This window comes from Balaenoptera borealis (genome assembly GCF_965194805.1).
Source record: "Balaenoptera borealis genome assembly, chromosome: 19".
Lineage (NCBI taxonomy): Eukaryota > Metazoa > Chordata > Mammalia > Artiodactyla > Balaenopteridae > Balaenoptera > Balaenoptera borealis.
Genome location: NC_138878.1, coordinates 34,523,147 through 34,543,378, shown reverse-complemented (window position 1 = coordinate 34,543,378; position 20,232 = coordinate 34,523,147). Strand labels below are relative to the sequence as shown.

The 20,232-nt window shown below is 38.5% G+C and overlaps 2 protein-coding genes across 6 annotated transcripts in view; one reads left to right on the top strand and one right to left on the bottom strand.

The window, feature by feature from the left end:
* The window catches only part of SIAH1 (siah E3 ubiquitin protein ligase 1), a 28,132-nt gene that overhangs the window by 3,737 nt on the left and 4,163 nt on the right, over positions 1 to 20,232 (bottom strand). The window contains exon 1 of one of the 5 annotated variants that reach the window (XM_082366822.1): positions 31 to 599. The exons of 3 other annotated variants lie outside the window; for them this stretch is intronic. In XM_082366822.1, the coding sequence (XP_082222948.1) occupies positions 31 to 121 (91 nt within the window). In that variant the 5' untranslated portion in view covers positions 122 to 599. Of the gene's footprint in view, positions 1 to 30; positions 600 to 20,232 lie in introns of those variants that run through there. One more of the 5 variants, XM_082366824.1, reaches the window with a different exon arrangement.
* On the top strand, positions 209 to 19,659 carry LOC309617710 (uncharacterized protein; the record flags this gene model as incomplete). The annotated part of the gene is made up of 5 exons (XM_082370228.1): positions 209 to 409; positions 502 to 1,008; positions 3,861 to 3,964; positions 5,237 to 5,335; positions 5,997 to 19,659. The coding sequence occupies 5 exons, from the start codon at positions 209 to 211 to the stop codon at positions 6,001 to 6,003; spliced, it is 918 nt and encodes a 305-aa protein (XP_082226354.1). The 3' UTR covers positions 6,004 to 19,659.

Genomic DNA, 20,232 nt, shown 5'->3' with positions numbered 1-20,232 from the left:
TTAAGCAACCCAGTCTCTTAATGGCAGTACCTTTTCTCTTCTTTGTCCCAGATGCTGGTAAACAAGTGAGCAAGACGCCCCTCCAGGAGTACAGAAAAGGTAAGGGAGGCTTCCCCGTCATGAGAAGCCAGGCAGCTCATAGCCTTTCCCCCAGAAGCAAAGACGACTTGCAACAGAGGGCCGTCCTGGACACCTCTTGTTCCTAAACATGTCCCGGGTCAAGATTTCAAGAAGGGAAGGCACGTGCCCTGCTCCATACACTGCGTTCACTCCTCAGAAGCACTGGCTACAGAGGCGGAGAACTGAAGCACCCATCCTGTCCCAAGAGGAGCCGACCACACCTCCCCATGAGCTCAAATTCGCCTGCGTCTCCAAAAATGGGAGCCATTGCCGAGCTGTCCTCTGCTGGGCCCTAAACCTTCGTCTGTCTGTCTCGGAAGTCTATCTTCCCCAAATTCATCGGCTAGGCTCCAGCCAGCTCGGTGAAGGACAGGACTGTAGGGTGCGTGGAGGCGACCGGACGAGGAACTGCGCTCTCGGTGCCAGCTCGAGCTACCACTGCAGGGTCCGGCCCGCAGCTGGGAGAGCCCGCTCCAACGCAGAGCGTCAGACGGCCGCAGGAACGCGGTGCTCAGGGCGGCGGCTGCCTCTGTGGGCGAAGGGCGGGGCGGCGCACGGGGGCGGGGATTAAGGCTCCACCCCACTCAGCCTAGGGCGGCTCTACAGCACGCAGCGCGCGACTCCCACCAGCCACCCAGCCGGGCTAAACCCGAGATCCCCGCGAACCTGGAGACACTGCGCACGCCACAGCATTTCCACCAGCTTACAGGTAGGTCGAAACACTCCGCTTCTGTAGGCCCAAACAGTCAGATATCGGCAATTTCGGCTGGTTTCGGCTGGTTTCAACCGAAGATCTGCACAGAATATACGGGAATCCGTGGCCAGACAAGCACTCTTCTCTGCACTACACTCTCCCGGTTAACCGTGAGAACGCTAGGTTTTTATACAGTAAAAACATTCTCCCTACTTCGTTCAATAACTATTTATCGGGCGTCAACTACCTTATTTCCTCAATTGTAACTCACTTCCCCATTTTTACCGCACCTTGTTTTAAACTCCCCCTTTCTCCCTTCTAGAAGACTTCGCAGTGAGAGTAGTAAACACACATAACCATATTAAACTCCTGCTTCAACCTCCAAATTGAGATTTTATTCTCTTCCCACTCTAGGAAAGCCATCTTAAACGGCCTCATTAAACAGAGTAGCTTGTTTTGTTTTTAAACAAGCATTACCCTTGCCCCAATAAAGTCCAGGGCCTCAGATTTGCATTGCGTCAGCTCAGGCATTCAGAGGTTTAACCTGTCATTACATCATGCTTAGGGCAGCCTTTAAAGGCAGCAAGAGCTGGTAGTGGGGAGTGAACCCTATGCTGCAAATTGTAGATTGCCCATTTTCAGCATAAAATCTTAACTCTAATCACTTACCCACCCTATCAATAGTGTGTTCAGTCACCTCAACCTCATTTTGATTTTAGGAATAGAAATATAATTGAAAATACAGTCTCTTCACTAACAAATATAAATTACTATTACCTAGGTTTTTATTTTCTAATACATATTCATTCTATTCAACAGATAAGTCTCAGGTTTCTAGAGCAGGAGACTTCAAATGTTTTAGGCAGGAAAAACTCTTTCCAAACAGAATTAAGAGAGTCTAAATGTGTAAAACAAATAAAAGGGATGACAGATTTCTCAAGCCAAAGAAAAATTTTCTCCCAAACTTCCAAAGGACCTGTACAGATCCTTACTATCTGAAAACCATTAATCTATGGACAAACCTCACAATAAGTGAGTCAGGACAGTAAAAATGGAAGTGTTCTGGAGCCATCTACACTTGGATTCAAACCCAGTCTTCACCCGCTCAGCTGTAAAACTGGGACAATATTTCCAGCCTTGCATGGCTTTTGTCTGGATTAAGGGAGATGGGTAAGTTATATATATCATAGGTGGTACATATTCCAAAATATGTAAGTACTCACACAATTCCAAAAGTTAACTTGTTTTGCCTGAGGTCATCAATTAGTTAGAGACCTAGAACTTGTGGGTTCCAGATATATACTCTGAAAGATGCCTTTAGCTTGTAAGGCTATCAAAAATGTATACCAAAGATCAACTGCCATTTAACTAATTTTTAGCACAATATAGTAGAATTTCTCCACTAGGTAAAACATTTATTTAAACTGGTTTTACGAGGGAAAATTTCACAAAAACTACATTACACTAAGACAAGCCCATAGAATCCAAAGTTAGCAAAAATCCAAAATTTACCAAGAGTGCACTATTACCTACCTACATAAAGCCTACATCTCAGGCCCCGTTTGGTATAAAGTTTAAACAGATTTTAATTTAGATGAAAACATTTTAGAATCAGCCTTTAATGTTGCCTTAGTAATTTCAGAGCATTTAACCGTTGCTTTGCCACATTCACAAACTTATGATAGAAGTAAAGTCTTAAACTTTTATTCTCAATTTCATGGGGGAACCTTTGTTTCCTATTATAAATTATAAATGACTGATGAAGAATTTCTCTGATTAAAATGAATATACAACAATGTTGTGCTTTTTATTTTCTTGCAGTTTACTAATGCTACTGCGGCCTGCTAATAATGGCCCCCCTCAAAGATGGCCACATCCTAATAGTTTGTCCACCTCAGACGAAATTAAAACTAAGGCAAGTCTCCTTAAGAATTCAACAGCTTAAAATGCCAAAAGTTAAAAATCAAACTTTGTTATAAAACCATAATGCCAAGAAAAAAAGTAAAGCAATCTATTTTTAGTTTCCAGAACTGCACCAAAGTAATGGGAATTTAAAAAAATTATACAAAGTATTTTCCTAAAAGCTCTATTTTCCTGAAGATAATTCAGAAGACGTTGTAGCCACAGAATCAGAGTTATGTGTCCAGTAAGAGTGATGATCTGAAGTGGGGAAAGCCCAGGACAAAAGACCTGATAGAAGACCTGGAAAACCAGAAGTCTGAACAAAGGTGATGACAGTAAACGGAGAGGAAAATGCAAACCATAACTTAAAAGTGTAAAGCAAAGTACATTTGCTTTTTAATGCCTAACACTGTATTTTGAGGCTTCTACACCTGGTAAAAAAACAACATATACTTAACCAGAGCCCATCAGGCACTATGCTAGATACCAAACTGTAATAATGGATGAAATGCAAAGTAGAAGTGAGATGCCTGTGACACATCTAAGAGACGGAACTCTCATACTCTGCTGGTGGGAATGCAAAACAGTATCACCATATCCTGTCACTGCAGAAAGTCCTATTGGAAAGCATGATTCTACATCCTAATTTTATTTTACTAGCTATTATCCTTATTATTTTTATTTCACATTGAATCTACATTAACATCAAGAATGAAAGTATTAACATCTCCCAAAACAAGGCAGGTCATTTAATGTGCTAATAGTGGAACTTTCCCTTTCCCACCTGCCAGGATAAAGACTGTACTAAACTTCAAAACTTTTGTCAAAACAATCATTTAAACCTAACTGCAACCATTCTGATTTCATTTCTCACAACTATATCATAAGACAAATACCCATCTTTTTCTTCCCCTTGAATCCTTAATTATGATTCATTTTTTGGTATGGCCATAGTACCTCAAAAAAGTTTTCAGAAAGGGCATGTAAGCAATTAAGTCTCAGTCTTAACAATCTGAAGCTCTTGCACAAGCTTAGAATTCTAGTTCACACCCTTTACCCCTAGAACTACATAAATTCTGCTGTCTTCTGACATGTAACTGTAGATGAAAAATCTAATGTCATTTTTATTCTCATTCATTTGCAGGTAACCTTTTCTACTCTGACAGGTGGCTTCCAAGACTCTTATCTTTGGAAGAGATTTTCATCAAAACATCTAGATATATGCCATCAGCACTTGCCAAACACCAGGTGAGTCTTTTCAATCCCAAGACTCAAGTCTTTTACCTTTGTGGACCTTTCTTCTAATTGTTCTTTGACTCTTACCATTACTCAGTTCTTCTCTTTGCGTAATTCTGATACTGACTCCTGGATCTATCTTCAAGTCACTTATATATTTTTTTCTCATAATTCCAATCTTTGTTTTGCACTGCATTCCAAGAGAACTCATTAAGTTCTAATTCATAAATTTGGTTTTGCTAAAGTTACCTATCTCTTGATATGCTAAAGCATTTAATTATGTAGATACCCTCAATCTCCAACAAGGGAACAGAGAGTTTGATGGCAGGAACGGCTACGTCCCCTTCCTTTCCCTGAAGTTGGAATGGCCACATAAATTCATACTGCATTGCTCTTGTACTTCCTTAACCTCTCTATTAAAGTTTTCATGTCCCTCATTGGAGCTTCATTGTTGGTTGGTTTCATTCTTACTGCTATAACCTAAATGGTTCCAGGGTCAGCAAGTTAAATACTGAGGCAGAGGAGAGACTTTCCTCCATTCTCACTAAAACAGCTGCCCCAAATATTTATTAATAAGCATACTTATGTACCAGGTATTGTCCTCAATGAGCTTCCAGGTTAAGCATTTACCCCCTGCATTATAGACAGGAAAATAGATTTCAAAATAAAATAAATATTTCAGATCACAGAACTAGTTTAAGGAAAAAAAAAAAAGGAAGTTGGAGCTATCTGATCGAGGAGGACTTAGAAGGGGTGACAAATGGCATCCTAGGCAAACAGACATTATGAAAAATTTTAGACTTGGAAAAGATCTTAACCAACTCTCTCATTTTCAGAAGAGAAAAATGATACAGAGAAGTTAACTTGCTAGATGTCGTATAAAGTAGGTCAATGTTCTAATCTGGGCAATATGTTATAATTTCCTAGATCCTTTCAAAGCAGATACGCTTTGGATATTTTCTAATTCAACTTGAAAAATTAACCTTTTCTGAATTTAAGTTTAATAAGATTCAACTGTCTTGCTTTCCCTCCCAACACAAGAGAGATCCCAATGTAGCCAGGAGAGATTTAAAAAAAAAAAAGATGGGAGATAAAACCTGAAAACCTGAACAAATAAGAGTTACCTTAAGTCAGCTCCTTAGAGGGGCCTTTCCTGATCACTTTATTTCTAGGCCAGATCACCCTTCTTACTGTCTTCATATTATCTCTTGCCATATGAAATTCTCTTGCTAAATAACTTACTTATTGTCTATCTTTTGCCCGTCTCTCTCTCCACAATACCAGCTTTTCACTGATAACAGCAATTCTCAAACTTTTTTGGTACCAGGAACCCTTTACACCAATAACTGGCAAACTACAGCTACAGACCACTTGCCTGTTTTTGTAAGTAGTTTTACTGGAACATAGTTAAGCCCATTCATTTACATATTATCCGTGACTGCTTTCAAGGGTGGAGTTGAAAAGTTGACCCTATGACTCCTAAAGCCCTTTTAAACCTATCCGGCCATTTAAGAAAAAATTTGTCTTTACTGCTTTAAAGTTTTAAAAAATTATTGAGGACCCCAAAAGAGCATTTTTTCAATGTGGTTTATATGTATTAATATTTACAATATTAGAAATTCAAGCCAAGAACTTTAAAAATATTTATGTTAAAATTACCATCACATTTTTTACATAACAAGTAAAAATCTATTACATGTTAAATGTTTATGAAAAAATAACTATCTCCCATAATAGGGAGAAGAATGTTTATGTTTTACATTTTCTGCAAATCTTTTTAATATCTGATGCAATAAAAAATACTGTTGGATATTTAATATCTGCTTCTGCAATTAATCTGTGAAGATACCACATGTCATGTAGCCTCTGGGAACCTCACTTTACTCTCATGTCTCATTATTGTGAAAAAAAGTTTTGACCCTCAAAGGGTCTTGAGAACTCCCAGGATCCCTGAACCACTAACTTTTGGTTCAAGAGCTCTGTACTACAATATAAGCTTCATCAGAATAAACCTTGTTTATTTTGCTCACGCTTCTATCTCCAGCACCTAGGACAGTACCCAGCCCAGACCAGGTACTCAGATATTTCTGGAAGGAATGAATAAATCAAGTACAACAGTATGAAAGATTCCAAATAAAAGAAATAGCATGTATACAACCAGAGCTCACTCATCCCTGATGACCCCTAAGGTAGAATATATCTGTTACTTGATATTAAAGAGAGTGAATTCACAACTAAGATTTAAAATTCACTTTAAATAACACTATTTTACAACACACTATGCTTATCTTTGACAAAGGAGCAAAAGGCAACACAATGAAGAAAAGAGAGTCTTCAACAAATGGTGCTGGAACAGCTGAGTATCCACATGCAAAAAAAAAGGAATCTAGACACAAATCTTACACCTTTCACAAAAATTAACTCAAATGGATCACAGATCTAAACGTAAAACACAAAACTATAAAACTCCTAGAAGATAACAACACAGGAGAAGATCTAGATGACCTTGGGTTTGGCAATGACTTCTCAGAAACACCAAAGGCATGAACCAGGAAAGAATCAATTGATAAGCTGGACTTGATTAAAAGTAAAAATGTCTGCTCTGCAACAGTCAGGAGAATGCGAAGACAAACCACAGATGGGGAGAAAATGTTTGCAAAAGGCATATCTGATAAAGGACTATATTATCCAAAATACAGCACAGAACTCTTAAAACTCAACAAGAAAACGAACATGCCAATTAAAAAACAGGCAAAAGACCTTAACAGACACCTCACCTCATCAGATATACAAATGACAAAGGAGCATATGAAAAGGTGCTCCACATCATTTGTCATCAGTGGAATGCAAATTAAAATAAAAATAAGGTATCACCACACACCTTTTAGAACGGCAAAATCCAGAACACTGACAACACCAAACGCTGGTGGACATGTGGAGCAATGGGAACTCTCATTCATTGCTGGTGGGAATGCAAAATGGTACAGCCACTTGGAAGGCAGTTTGACAGTTTATTCAAAACTAAACGTATTCTTACCATAAGATCCAGAAATCATGCTCCCCGGTATTTACCCAAAGGAGGTGAAAACTTATGTCCACACAAAAACCTGCACATAGATGTTTACAGCAGCTTTATTCATAATTCCCAAGACATGGCAGCAACTAAGATGTCTTCCTATAGTGAACAGGTAAACTGTGATACATTCATACAATGGAATATAATACAGAAATTTTAAAAAATGAGCTATCAAGCCACAAAAACATATGAAGAAAACTTAAATACATACTGCTAAGGGAAAGAAGCCAGTCTGAAAAGGCTACATACTGTATGATTCCAACTATATGACATTCTGGAAAAGGCAAAGCTATGGAGGCAGTAAAAAGATCAGTATTTGCCAGAGACTGGGCAGGGAGGGCATGAATAGGTGGATCACAAAGGATTTTTAGGGCAGTGAAACTATCCTGTATGCTACAGTTGTGAGTACATATCATTATACATTTGTCAGAACTCATATAATATATAGCACTAAGAGAGAACCATTAATGTAAACCATGGACTTTGGGTGATAATAATGGGGCAGGGTGAATACAAGAAATCTCTGTATCTTCTGTTCACTTCTGCTGTGAATCTAAAACTGCTCTAAAAAATAAAGTCTGTTTTAAAAAGTAATAACAACACTATGTGGTGAAGTAAATCATTTTATCACCATAAACACAGTCTAAAAAATTGAATATATTTTCATACCAATTCTCTAAGTTTTCAAAACATGTTTGTGACATCACAGTTCCATAAACCCATTCATTCCTAGGTAGTAGTTTCATTTTTTAGTAATGCACCACTGGTAACCTACCTTAAGAATATACCTATGCATATACCTATATTAATTATTTTGATATTGGGCAAAACTACAATGTCCTGGGTCTCAAGTTGCTCATTTGTGAAACAATAAAACTAACAACAAGATTTTTGGACTTTAACTAAGATCAAGTATGTGGGAACATTTGGTATATTATTAACAACACACTCAGTGATGTTTACAGAGCCATACTAGGAACCCTGCAAGGAATCACTAAATTAAAAAGATCCAGATTATACGGGATTTTACTGAAAACTGTTGTTTCAATGTACTGTGTTCATTTTCGTAACCTCAACTTGGGACTGTGTCTGAAACATGATAAAGATAACAGATTGCTATGAAAGAAGCTTCAAACTGAGCATCTACCAACCTGTAAGGCCTCATGTCAGCAGCTTCATATACAGTCTTTATTTAAGACTCATAAAGAAGGGTGTATCTCCATTTTGCAGATGAGGAAATTGAAGATCAGAAAAATTAAGAAGTAATAAGAACAGAGCCAGACTGCTTCCTTCCTGAATCTTATTTTCTTTCAAATAACTCTAAAAAAAAGTATGTATAATCTTCTCACTCTGGCACAGAATATTCAACTTAGCATCCAACTAATCTTCAATGTTTATAAAAATTGACCAAAAAGAAAAAAGTTCCCTAAATTCTTTAAATTAAAACTGTAGTCATAGCAAGTAGTTGCTTTTTGAAATTTTTTGTTTCAAAGTGGTATAATCTAACAGTCACTAAACCATTAGACATTAAATCAAAGCAAAGAATCAAGAAGAGAGGTAAGAGCAGAGAAATAAAAGAAGCAGGGGACTTCCCTGGCAGTCCAGTGGTTAAGACTCCACGCTTCCACTGCACGGGGTGCGGGTTCAATCCCTGGTTGGGGAACTAAGATCCCACATGCCACATGGCGCGGCCAAAAAAAAAAAAAAAGAGTAAAAGAAGCAGGAAGAGGGTCAAAAATAGGCTCTCAACTTTTTTATGTCCTACCACATATCACTAAATAGAATTTTTGGGAATTCACTTGAAATTCACTTGAAACCATGTCGGTCATGATTACAACACAGTCACTACTGCAATATAACCAAGGCTCACAGTTTCTAGATAAAAGCAGCCAAATACTATTCACTTAGTTACATGTCCAAGTTTGAAAACAACTGTTCACTACCCTGATTATGTTTTATATTCTCTCAGGATGTAAAATTGTCACACATGCCAGTAGATCTTTGCTCTTTTGCTCCATCTTGATGTTAAGCTATGCTTTTTAAATCTTCCTCATAAAATATCTTGTACCCAGTTCTGCACTGTAACATTCATCTTCCCATTCTTCCTGACAAATAATGGTAAGTAAATACACACATACATACAGAGAACAAAATTTTAAAGCATATCTAAATTGGTAGTAACCTATGAAGAGTTGGTGATACTAAGCTAAACAGAAAAGAACACATTGCTTGAGACGAAGAAATTAAAGAAATGAGGTAAAAAGTCACACCAGAGAATGTTAATATCAATACACTGATATTGATAGATCTTTACTACTACTGCAGAAAAATAATGGAATTTATAGGGGGAAATGCCATATTAAAAAATTCATGGAGCCTTATTCAAATGAAATTATATTCCTTTGAAAGAGTTATAATCTGTGTCTTCATAAGCATCACATCTGAAATTATAACCAAATCATTTTAGTTATTTCAAATAAGGATATAACACACAAATTAACTTAGACTCTAATTTTCCTCAAACTAAGATTCTGTTCTCAGGGTGGGTGCCACATTTCTCTACAAAAATTTTTGTTTTATTTTCCCGTGTTTAATAATCTAAAAAACAGCATTAGCACATTCTGAATCATCTGAATCCACCTGTTAGCCATGTAACTGAATGTTCCTATTTACATTTATGGTCACACTAGCTCCAAGTTGGTACTACAGTACTCTAATTATGGGAGGCTAAAGAGAAATACAGAGGGGGACCTAATATATAAATGATGCATTTGTGTGAAGTGAAGCCCAAATGACATCATGGTTTTCACTGAAGCACTTACACACTGGTAAGAAAATGCATCATGTGGTGACCACAACATATGGGATAATTTTGGTGTGCTCAACTCAAAAAGAACTTACAGCATAATAGTCAATTCCATAACTCATGTTGTTTCAAGACTTCAATTTAGCAGGCAGTATTCAATACTTTCATAAATTAGTGTAATTTGAATTTTACTGGTTTTGTAGTTTTGTTTGTATTTAATTTGTAAGTTTTGAGCTGTCACCAACATCTGACAGAGATGATCAGATCACTGGCTCCTGCCTGGTATTGCTTCCTGCTCTTCTCCCCAAAGTCTTGAATTTGGGAGTTGTCCATGGCCCACTTTTCTTCACTTTGGTGATCTCATTCACTCTTGTATTTTTAAAATTCCACTGATACTGCCATGGACTTCAACATTTTTATATCCAGTCCAGATTAAAAAACAAAAACCCTCCAGATGTGTCTTAAACCCCAGATGTGTACACCCTCCTAGACATTCCTACAGGGGGGGTGACCAAAACTGAACTCCTTATCTTCTCCCAGACTACTCAACCAATAGCCTTCCCCTCACTTGATGGAAACTCCATCCTTCCAGATTCTCGGTCCAAAAGCCTTCAAGCCTTCATGTCATCCTTGATTCTTCTCTACACATCTTGTATCTAAAACCACCAGGAAATCTTACTGTACCTCCTTGAAAAATATATCCAGAATCCAACCACTCCTCACTACCTCTACTACTATTATATAGTCTAAGCCTCATTATCTCTCAACTGGATTACTGCAATATCCTTCTAACCAGTCTCCCTGCTTCCATCCTTGTTTCCCACCCCACCCGCCGATTCCAAGCACAGCAATCAAAAAAATCCATTAAAATCTCCCATGTGCAGGTAATAGATAAATCCTACAACAGCTTATAAGGCCCTACACAATATGACGATGTGTCCCATTACTTTTTGACTTTATCTCCTACCTCTTTCTCCCTCACTCACTGTACTAGCCTCCTTGTTCCATAAGGCTAGGTTGCTCCTTTGGGCCTCTGCCTTAAAATACTTTTCTCCTGGATATCCACATGACTAACTCTTTCACCTTCTTCTAATCTTTGCTTGTATATTACCTTCTCAATGAGGCCCACCCTGTTCCCTCTATTTAAAACAGTGCCCAGCACTGTGCCCACTGACCCCTCCTCCTAATCCTTGCCCATTCTACCTCTCTTCCTCTTCCCTTCCCCTCCTCCATTTCTACTCTGTTGTTGTCGTCAATAAAATGTATGACCTTCTATCAGGCTATACAATTTACTTATTTATTATGTTTGTTGTTGTAGCCCCCCGCCTCACCACCTGGAAAATGGGAACCTGTCTGGTTCAATGATGTGTCCCAAACATTTAAAACAGTGCCTGACACACAGTACAGGTTCAAGAAATATTTGATAGATGAATAAATAAATTAGAAGGCAAAAGAGCTTTGGACTTTTGAGCACTAATATCCAAAGCTAGATGCAACAGAGCAATACTTTTTAAAATCCACAAAGAAAATGATTAATTAACATTCTAGAAATTCTGTGCCCAACCAAATCATCCTAAAAGTGTTGAGGGCAGAATAACGATGCAAGGTTTCAAAACATTATTTACATCCCCTAGATCCTGGAGAGGAGTAGGGGCAGGGAGTTTTTCTTTAAAAAATAAGCCTAGTGAAATATTTGATTTTTAATTATTGTGCATGTAAAACTCTTCAGACTAAAAGAAAAAGAAATTCAAAAACTTGATATGAGAACTGCCACAAACTGCATGCGTTACTTAAAAATTATAAATTTGTTTTCAAAGATTTGATTCCAAGTATTACATAAGATGTGCAGAAACAGACTTTCCTACACTGTTGGAAATGTCCACTGTGAAGGCTTCTAATAAGATTTGGCAGTTTGTTTCAAAATATAAAGTTTGTATACTCTTTGACCCAGTAGTTTCTCTTCCAAGAGTCTATCCAACGATTTACACATTGGCAAAGGTGTATACATATGGATGCCTACAGCAATCCTGTTTGTAAGAGCAAATAAACTGAAAACAGCCCTAGCTTAAGAAAGTGATTAAATTATGGTCCATACAACAGAATACAATGCTGCCTTTTTTTTCTTTTAAAAAAGATACTCATACCTACTAACATATAAGAAGCAAACTGTTTAAACAGGTGGAGAAAAAAAACAAACCCACAGGATATATTACAATCCCATTTATGTTAAAAGAGAAAAAAAGAATTAAGTAAATATGGACATTGACATAGCTGTCTATTTTTATATATGTACTCATGTGTGTACATACCACATAATGGGACAGAAAAGAAACTAGAAGGGCATCTGAATTGCAGAATGTGGTTTAAAGACTTAAGGTAAGGGTTTAGAGAAGGGAAAAAGGAGGTCAAGTTTAGAACCAGAAATCACAGAGAAGAGATGGGACCACTTAAGTACGAGTACACAAAATATCAAGAACAGAAGGGTATAGACTCTAAGCACAAACTTCATCGTGTGGAATTATGCAGTTCAAACATGTATAGTTACTTACAAGTGGTAATCATTAATGGGAAAATATCTACAAGGATTTAAGTCAGATCAAAGAAACGGACTTTAAAATGTCTATGGCTGTCTCAAAAAAATGTGGAACACACATAGACTAGAAACTACACCAAAATGTCTACAATGGTTACTTTTCAATTATCACATTATGAACGATCATGAGGAAAGTGGGGGCTGCATTTCTGTATGCATTTCTCAAATGTTCCATAAAACATATTTATATTACTTTGGTGATTAATAATTAAATTTTAGTGCATATTTTGTGTCTCCACACTTTGCTGCTAACGAATTGCTAGTGACTTCATACACAAATTTAAACACTGAGAGATCAAGAGTTGATTTTGCCTACTGCATTTTTTTTTCTTAGTTTTTTTCTTAAAATGCCTCAAATAGATGAATACTTATAGGGAAAAAATTTTTTAAAAAACAGCTTATTCACATTTTTTAAAACCCACATATTTCAAATATGGATACATATATTTTAGTTTATACCTATAAAAAATACCTAAATTTAGCATTTCAAAAGTTAATTCTAAGACAAAATTTATCTGCTCACCTCTCCAAGCAAAATCAAAAGAACACAGTCTACAGAAATTATCTCAAAACTATCTGTATTAACAAGATATCCGAAGCTGTCCCTAACAAAGCTAAATCAGGGACTCTGACAAAACAAAAACAAACAAAAAAACCACAACTCAACTTTAGCTGAGTTCAAAGGAGCTAAAAGGTAAAACACAAAGGGGGAAAAAAGCAAGTTTTTAACAATTAGATTACTTCATTTAAACCAAAAATTGAAGTAAAAAATTTAGTGTACAGTACACTTAATTTCACTGTATCAACCATTACTACCTAAGCCTGTCAACATGACAATAATAACAAGTACAGCATAATACTTCCTATAAAATTCAAGACTGGCATTAAATTTTTCTAATTTTCTAAGAGACTATTTCTCACTGGCAATACCTGCTTTATAAATATAGATTAGTTCTCCAAAGATTTTTCCTCCACTTCTCTTTCTAGTTCCATGTGCTCCCAACCCCCTACTATTCAAAATAAACAAAAACAAAAGCCACAAGTAAGTTCAACATGACTGGGCAACCTCAAACCTAATAAAAGATCTTTGCCAATATCATTTTAGTCATTGTGGCTCAAACCGAGAGAATAAATTGACCCCCAAATGGACTGTATTATCTATTGATGTATCATTCAGCCTACAGTTCCTGAAGATTTACACACACACACACACACCCCAAAAATCAAAATAAAAGTAACAGGATACATGGGAGCTGGTCATGATAGTGTGAAAATGCATCAAGCTGTATCCTTAATATTTGAGCACTTTTTTCTATATGTAGCTAACCTACACTTCATCAAAAAAGTTTACATTGGGGGGAAAAAAAGTAATACTATTGCTCTAGGTATTCTAGAATCTCCTGAGAACAATAAGTGTCAGGTGTCATAGCTGGTAACACATCCAGAACCTCTTCTCTCCTCCCCTCTGCTCAGTTTCTCAATATATCTCTCTCTACTATGTCTTTAACCCACCATAGTACAGTAATCACTAACTATAAATACTCAACCGATGGCTTCACCCATACCTCGTTCAGAAAATACAACAGAAGCCATCAAATGCTGACTTACCACTTCCTTTCCTCCCCTTAGAATGGAAGAAGTGACCCAGGCCCTTGGGCAGTGTCCTGTCACCTTCTCAGACTTCACACTCCTATTATCCCTTTCTCACATCAATCTCTCCCTCTTTTTCTACTGGACCATTCCCTAACACCCGAACACGCTCTACTATCTCCCATCCGGCTTCTGTGATATTCCTTCTACCTCACTGGATCATTCTGGATGTCTCATAGGTATCTTAAATCCAACATATCAGAACTTTGAGTTTATTTGCTATCCTTCCATTGTTTGAGTTTTATTGCTATCTGTACCACCACCCCCCGCCCCCTCTAGTTTTTCCATTCTTGGTAAATAGCACCATGATCCACACAGTTGCTCAAGCCAGAAACAACCTAATTTCTTCCTTCCCTCACCTCTCATATCTAATCCATCAACAAGCCCTGTTAATTCTGTCCCCAAATACATCTCAAATCCATCCACTTCTCTTCATCTTCACGGCCACCACCTTGATCCAGGTTATACTCAACTACAGTACTTCCTGATCAAAGAAATGGCCTTCTAACCAAACATTCTCCAAACAGCTAAAGCAATCTTAGAAGTTAAAAGCAGATTATGTTACTACTTTAATTAAAACCTTTTGATGGCTTCTCAGTACACTTAAATTCACATTCCTTACTATGACTCTGCAGGATCTGATCCTTGCCTATCTCTCCCCCTCATCCATTTGCTCCAGAAACACTCTCTTCTCTCAGTTCCTGGAACAGTCCATGTTCATTCCTGCCTCAGGGCCTTTACCTCTGCTGCTCCTTCAACCTGAGATGTTCTCCTTTCTCTCCTTCAAAGGACTAGCTCCTTATCCTTTTAAGGTAGCTTGAATATCACCACTTCTCACAGCAAGTCTCCCTCCCACCATTACTCTTTACTCCTTTATAGTACATATCACAATTTGTAATTCTTTTTTCCCTTACTAGAATATAAGTGATAATAGAGAAATTAAATAACTAATTTTTTAAATTATTTAAGCACTTTCTCTGTGTTAAGTAATGTGCTTTTAAATGCAAGTGTCCCTGCTTTTAGGCAGTGTCCCTGCTCTTATTGAGCTTAAAGTCATAAACACACTAGTAAGTGATAGAGGCAAGAGACACATCCAGATCTGGCTCTTAACCACTCAGCTACACTGCTACTCTAGCTTTAGGACACAGAGCAAGGAGCAGCAATATGCTTAACAGCTGTTCACATGCTAGTGGAAACTAAGGCTTGGAGAGGTTAAGTCATGTGCCCAAAGTAGCACAGACATTTGAGAGATCAAGTACAATCATGAGCAAAGGCACAGAGGTGTTAAAGTATGGTGAATGTTCAAGAAACAAAAAGAATCCAGTTTAACCAGATATGGCCAAGAAGAAATGCTGGAGGATAAGGCTAGAAGAGCATAATTGAACACTGCGAAGGTATCAGTCATTCAATAAATATTTACTGAGCACCAACTACACACCAGCAACAGTGCTAAACTCTAGACCAACAAGGGTGATAAAGGCAAAGTCCTCATAGAGACTGCAGTCTATATCTGGGGAAGCAAAGTAGTAGAGAAAAATTATAGTTCAGGGGGATATGGTTGTAGTAGGGCGAAGCAGAAAGTGCTATGGGAACACGGAAAGATGACATCCAATTCAAGGTGGGGGATCCAGGAAGAGTGCCTCAGCTAAGTGATGTCTAGGCTGAGATTACAGAGCTTAGTTGGAAGACAAAATATGGTGCACACAGGCACTTGCAAGTACACAGTTGAAAATGACAGGAAAGTAACAAAAGCCAGCTCCAGAAGGGTCTGTGTACTTACTATCTATGTCAAGGAACTTGGGACTTTAAACTGAAGGCCTTAAGTCACCTATGTTAGAAAGCTCCCTTAAATGGCAGTGGGAAAAACTGAAGGGAGGAGGCAGAGACCAAAAGCAGATAGACACTTAGAAAGTAAAAGAGAAGGACTGAATGTACATGTGCAAATGAGTGAGAGACAGAAGCAACACCAGATTTGAGATAACCAGACAGTAGAAAAATCAGGGCTCTATGACTCACTGGATACAGAGGATGAGAGCCTTGGATGGTTGGAAACAAAGGTTTTAGTTTTAGACACATAAATTTGAAGTACCTTGGTACGTGAAAGTGGAAAATGACGTGCAGGGAAAGGCAGAGTCAAAAGAATGAGAAGACAAACCACAGACTGGGAGAAAATGTTTGCAAAAGACATATCTGATAAAGGACTATTATCCAAAATACAGCACAGAACTCTTAAAACTCAACAAGAAAGCGAACATGCCAATTAAAAAATGAGCAAAAGACCTTAACAGACACCTCGCCTCATCAGATATACAGATGGCAAAAGAGCATATGAAAAGGTGCTCCACATCATTTGTCATCAGGGAAATACAAATTAAAACAAAAATAAGGTACCACCACACACCTTCTAGAATGGCAAAATCCAGAACACTGACAACACCAAACGCTGGTGGGCATGTGGAGCAACGGGAACTCTCATTCATTGCTGGTGGGAATGCAAAATGGTACAGCCACTTGAAAGGCAGTTTGGCAGTTTATTACAAAATTAAATATATTCTTTCCATAAGATCCAGCAATCATACTCCTCGGTATTTACCCAAAGGAGCTGAAAACTTATGTCCACACAAAAACCTGCACACAGATGTTTATAGCAGCTTTATTCATAACTGCCAAAACGTGGCAGCAACTAAGATGTCCTCTGGTAGGTGAGTAGATAAACAAATTGGTACACCCCGACAATGGAATAATACTAAGCGCTAAAAAGAACTGAGCTATCAAGCTATGAAAGGACATGGAGGAAACTTAAATGCATATGACTAGCTGAAAGCAGCCAGTGTGAAAAGGGTACATACTGTATGATTCCAATTACATAACACTCTGGAAAGGACAAAACTATGGAGACAGTAAAAAGATTAGTGCTTGCCAGAAGTTAGGAAAGAGGGAGGGATGAATAGGTAGACCACAGAGGATTTTTAGGGCAGTGAAAACTATTCTGTGTGATACTATAATGGTAGGGACATATCATTATACATTTGTCAAAATTCACAATACACAACACCAAGAGTGCACCATAATGTAAACCACAACCTACGGGTGAGAATGTGTCAGTGTAGATACATCAATTGTAACAAATATATCACTCTGATGGAAGATGTTGATAATGGAGGAGGTTATGCAGGAGTGGGGCAGAGTATATGGGAAATCTCTGAACCTTCTGTTCAATTTTGCTGTGAACCTAAAACTCCTCTAAAAAATAGTCATAAAAAAAAAAAAGATCTGCGAGCAAGAGAATACATGGGTCTAAGTTTCACAGCAAAGAAATCTGAGTGTCATAAGAATACAGAAGTAGTAGGTCAGGAAACAAGTCTGTACTGAGTGTTAGGCACTGAGGATATAGGAATAAAAAACCACAATCCCTGCCCTTTTGCAGCAGAAACTCTAGTAACTATAGCCATGGAAAACCAAATGATTCAAAATGCATTAGAAAAATCTCTATTTAAAAGAAACCACTGGACTTCCCTGCTGGCGCAATGGTTAAGAATCTGCATGCTAATGCAGTGGACAAAGGTTCAAGCCCTGGTCCAGGAAGATCCCATATGCTGCGGATCAACTAAGCCCATGGGTCACAACTACTGAGCCTGCGCTCTAGAGCCCGCTAGCCACAACTACTGAGCCCGCATGCCACAACTACTGAAGCCCGCACGCCTAGAGCCCGTGCTCCGCAACAAGAGAAGCCCCCGCTCGCCGCAACTAGAGAAAGCCCGCGCACAGCAATGAAGACTCAAAGCAGCCATAAATAAAGACTTGACCTTTAAAAAATAAATTAAAAAAATAAAAGAAATAAAAGAAACCATTAAGGATGCTTTTTAGAGAAGAAAAATTTATACCCAGTTGCTGTTTTTTTGGGGGGGGGCGGGGAGGAAGGGTAGGAAGTCTGAGGTTTTCACATATTGATTTTGTTTGTAATGAGGTCTAGACCAAAAATAACCAAAATTTAAACATTTTTATAAGGTGTGTATGGACATTCCATAATTATAACTGAAAGTGTGTAACAGATCTCTTAAGCCAAGAAAAACCTTCAATCTCTAGAAATCAAGTAAATCAACTGCTTTAAAATACAGTTTTAAGTGGCTGCTTTGCAAAGTTACTAAACTTACTTTACCGTCCTTATGTAAGACCTGTTTTCAAAACACTGTATAAGCTGAAAATAAAATCCTATTCTTCATATTATGTCACTGTCGCCATAGCTAGATATTTCCTTTGTAACTCCAATTAATTGTAGCCTAATATTCTTTTTAATTACAGATATTAAAGAATATTGCTCTACAACCGTTTTGTAAGAATTTCCCAAAGCTTAAAGGGAGAACACATTACACTAAATTGAATTAAATTTCTGAATTTGTAGTTTGTGTAATACTTATCCTGAAAAGTTCCATATCTATCAATTATACTTCAGCTTAAAATATTATTAAATGTTACTAAATTATGCTGGAAAGGTGTCAAGAGGGGTCATGTAAAGCAATTCTATAATATATCTAAAGAAAATATTTTGGCAAAGCCAACCTTAGGGTTGCAACTAATTATTCCAGATCACAAAAATCTGTATCTTTAATTTCCAGAACAAAAAATTACATAATTCATATACTCCTCTTTAGGTCAAAATCTACTTGTCACGAAGTTCTCCTAACAGCTAACCAAAATCCTCTCCTCCCCAATTTGAGCCAATATCTGCCTGATAAAATTACCAGACCATTACATTTATCACCATACTACACTCTGCTCTTCAGTAATGTCCAAAATAGATGGTGACACCACAGACACCTAACACTCAAAGAGACTCACTGTTTCACTCTTCCAAGTTAGTTAAGTCCTCAAAAGCAAACTGACCCATGAATTTCATTTTTTAAATTCCAGACCACACAAGACCTACCCAAATGTCTTACTATAAAAATTTCCCAATGCCATCATCTCCAAATGCCTGGACATTTACCACCCAAACCTCTTGTTCTCATGTTTAAGAACTAACAAAATGCACTAAAAGAAAAACCCAAGCACTAATGATTTATAATGTAATTTCACATATTCTGGCCTATGCAGTTCCAACATATCCAACATGCCAAGATAATCTCACAAATTTAGTGATTAAACAACAGCCTTAGCAGTAAACATTTACTGAGCACTTAACCATGGGCCTGCCATTGCTCTAAGCCCTAAGCCCTTCGCCTACTATCATCTCATCAATTCTCCCAACAGTCCTACCAGGTAGGTACTGTCATTACCCCCTATTTTGCAGATAAGGAAAATGAGGCACAGAGGTTAAGCATCTTGCCCAAGGTCACAAACCGGTGGGGCAGGGCTGGAACCAAAGCAGGCAGTCTGACTTCAGAGTCGTGCTCCCAACGTTCAACTGGTGCAAAGAGTTAAAAATTTACCCTTGACAGCCCCTTATCAAGAAATGGTAAATGTTCAACTGCTAGAAACCGTCAGTCCGATCACTGTCCTATATCCGTGCTCATGGCTTCTACGACTTTGACAAATCAGCTACACCATCTGATTTTCCAAACACACAAATTGGACTTCTCTAGATGTCAGAGCAAACAAATTCTGAATCTTTCCAGGCCCAGGAAAAGAAAAACCTACGCAACGCTGTGGCCCAGATTATCCACATTCCTAAATTATAAATCTGGGAGAGTCGAGAAAGGCCCCCAAACTACTCGACAAATGAAGCCTAGGAAAAGCAACGTTTACAATAAAAAGCTGGAGCTTCCCTGGCAAGCCGTTCACGCGATCTCCTCTCTAACGACATAAACAAGGGAGGAGGCTGCATTCTTCCCACCGCACAATGAAGGCTCGGGCCGGAGCGGGAGGAAGAACGCAGCATAGTCGGGGACGGCCGCTCCCGGGGTCGGGGGCAGGCAGGGGAGGCCAAGGACGGCCGAGTCGCCCGGTCCTGCCCCCGGGCCGGTGCGGGGAGGGGCCGGAGGGAAGGGCTGGCCACTGCCCGCACTCAGCTGACCTCCGCCATGTTGGCCGCACACCCCGGGACCCTTCACAACAAAGACCGGCATCCGGGCGCAGGGCGCGCCGGGCGCCTCCCCCGGGCGGGCCCGCCTCCCGGGAGCGCGGGGGCCGGGCCGGGCGGCGAGGAGGCCCTACGC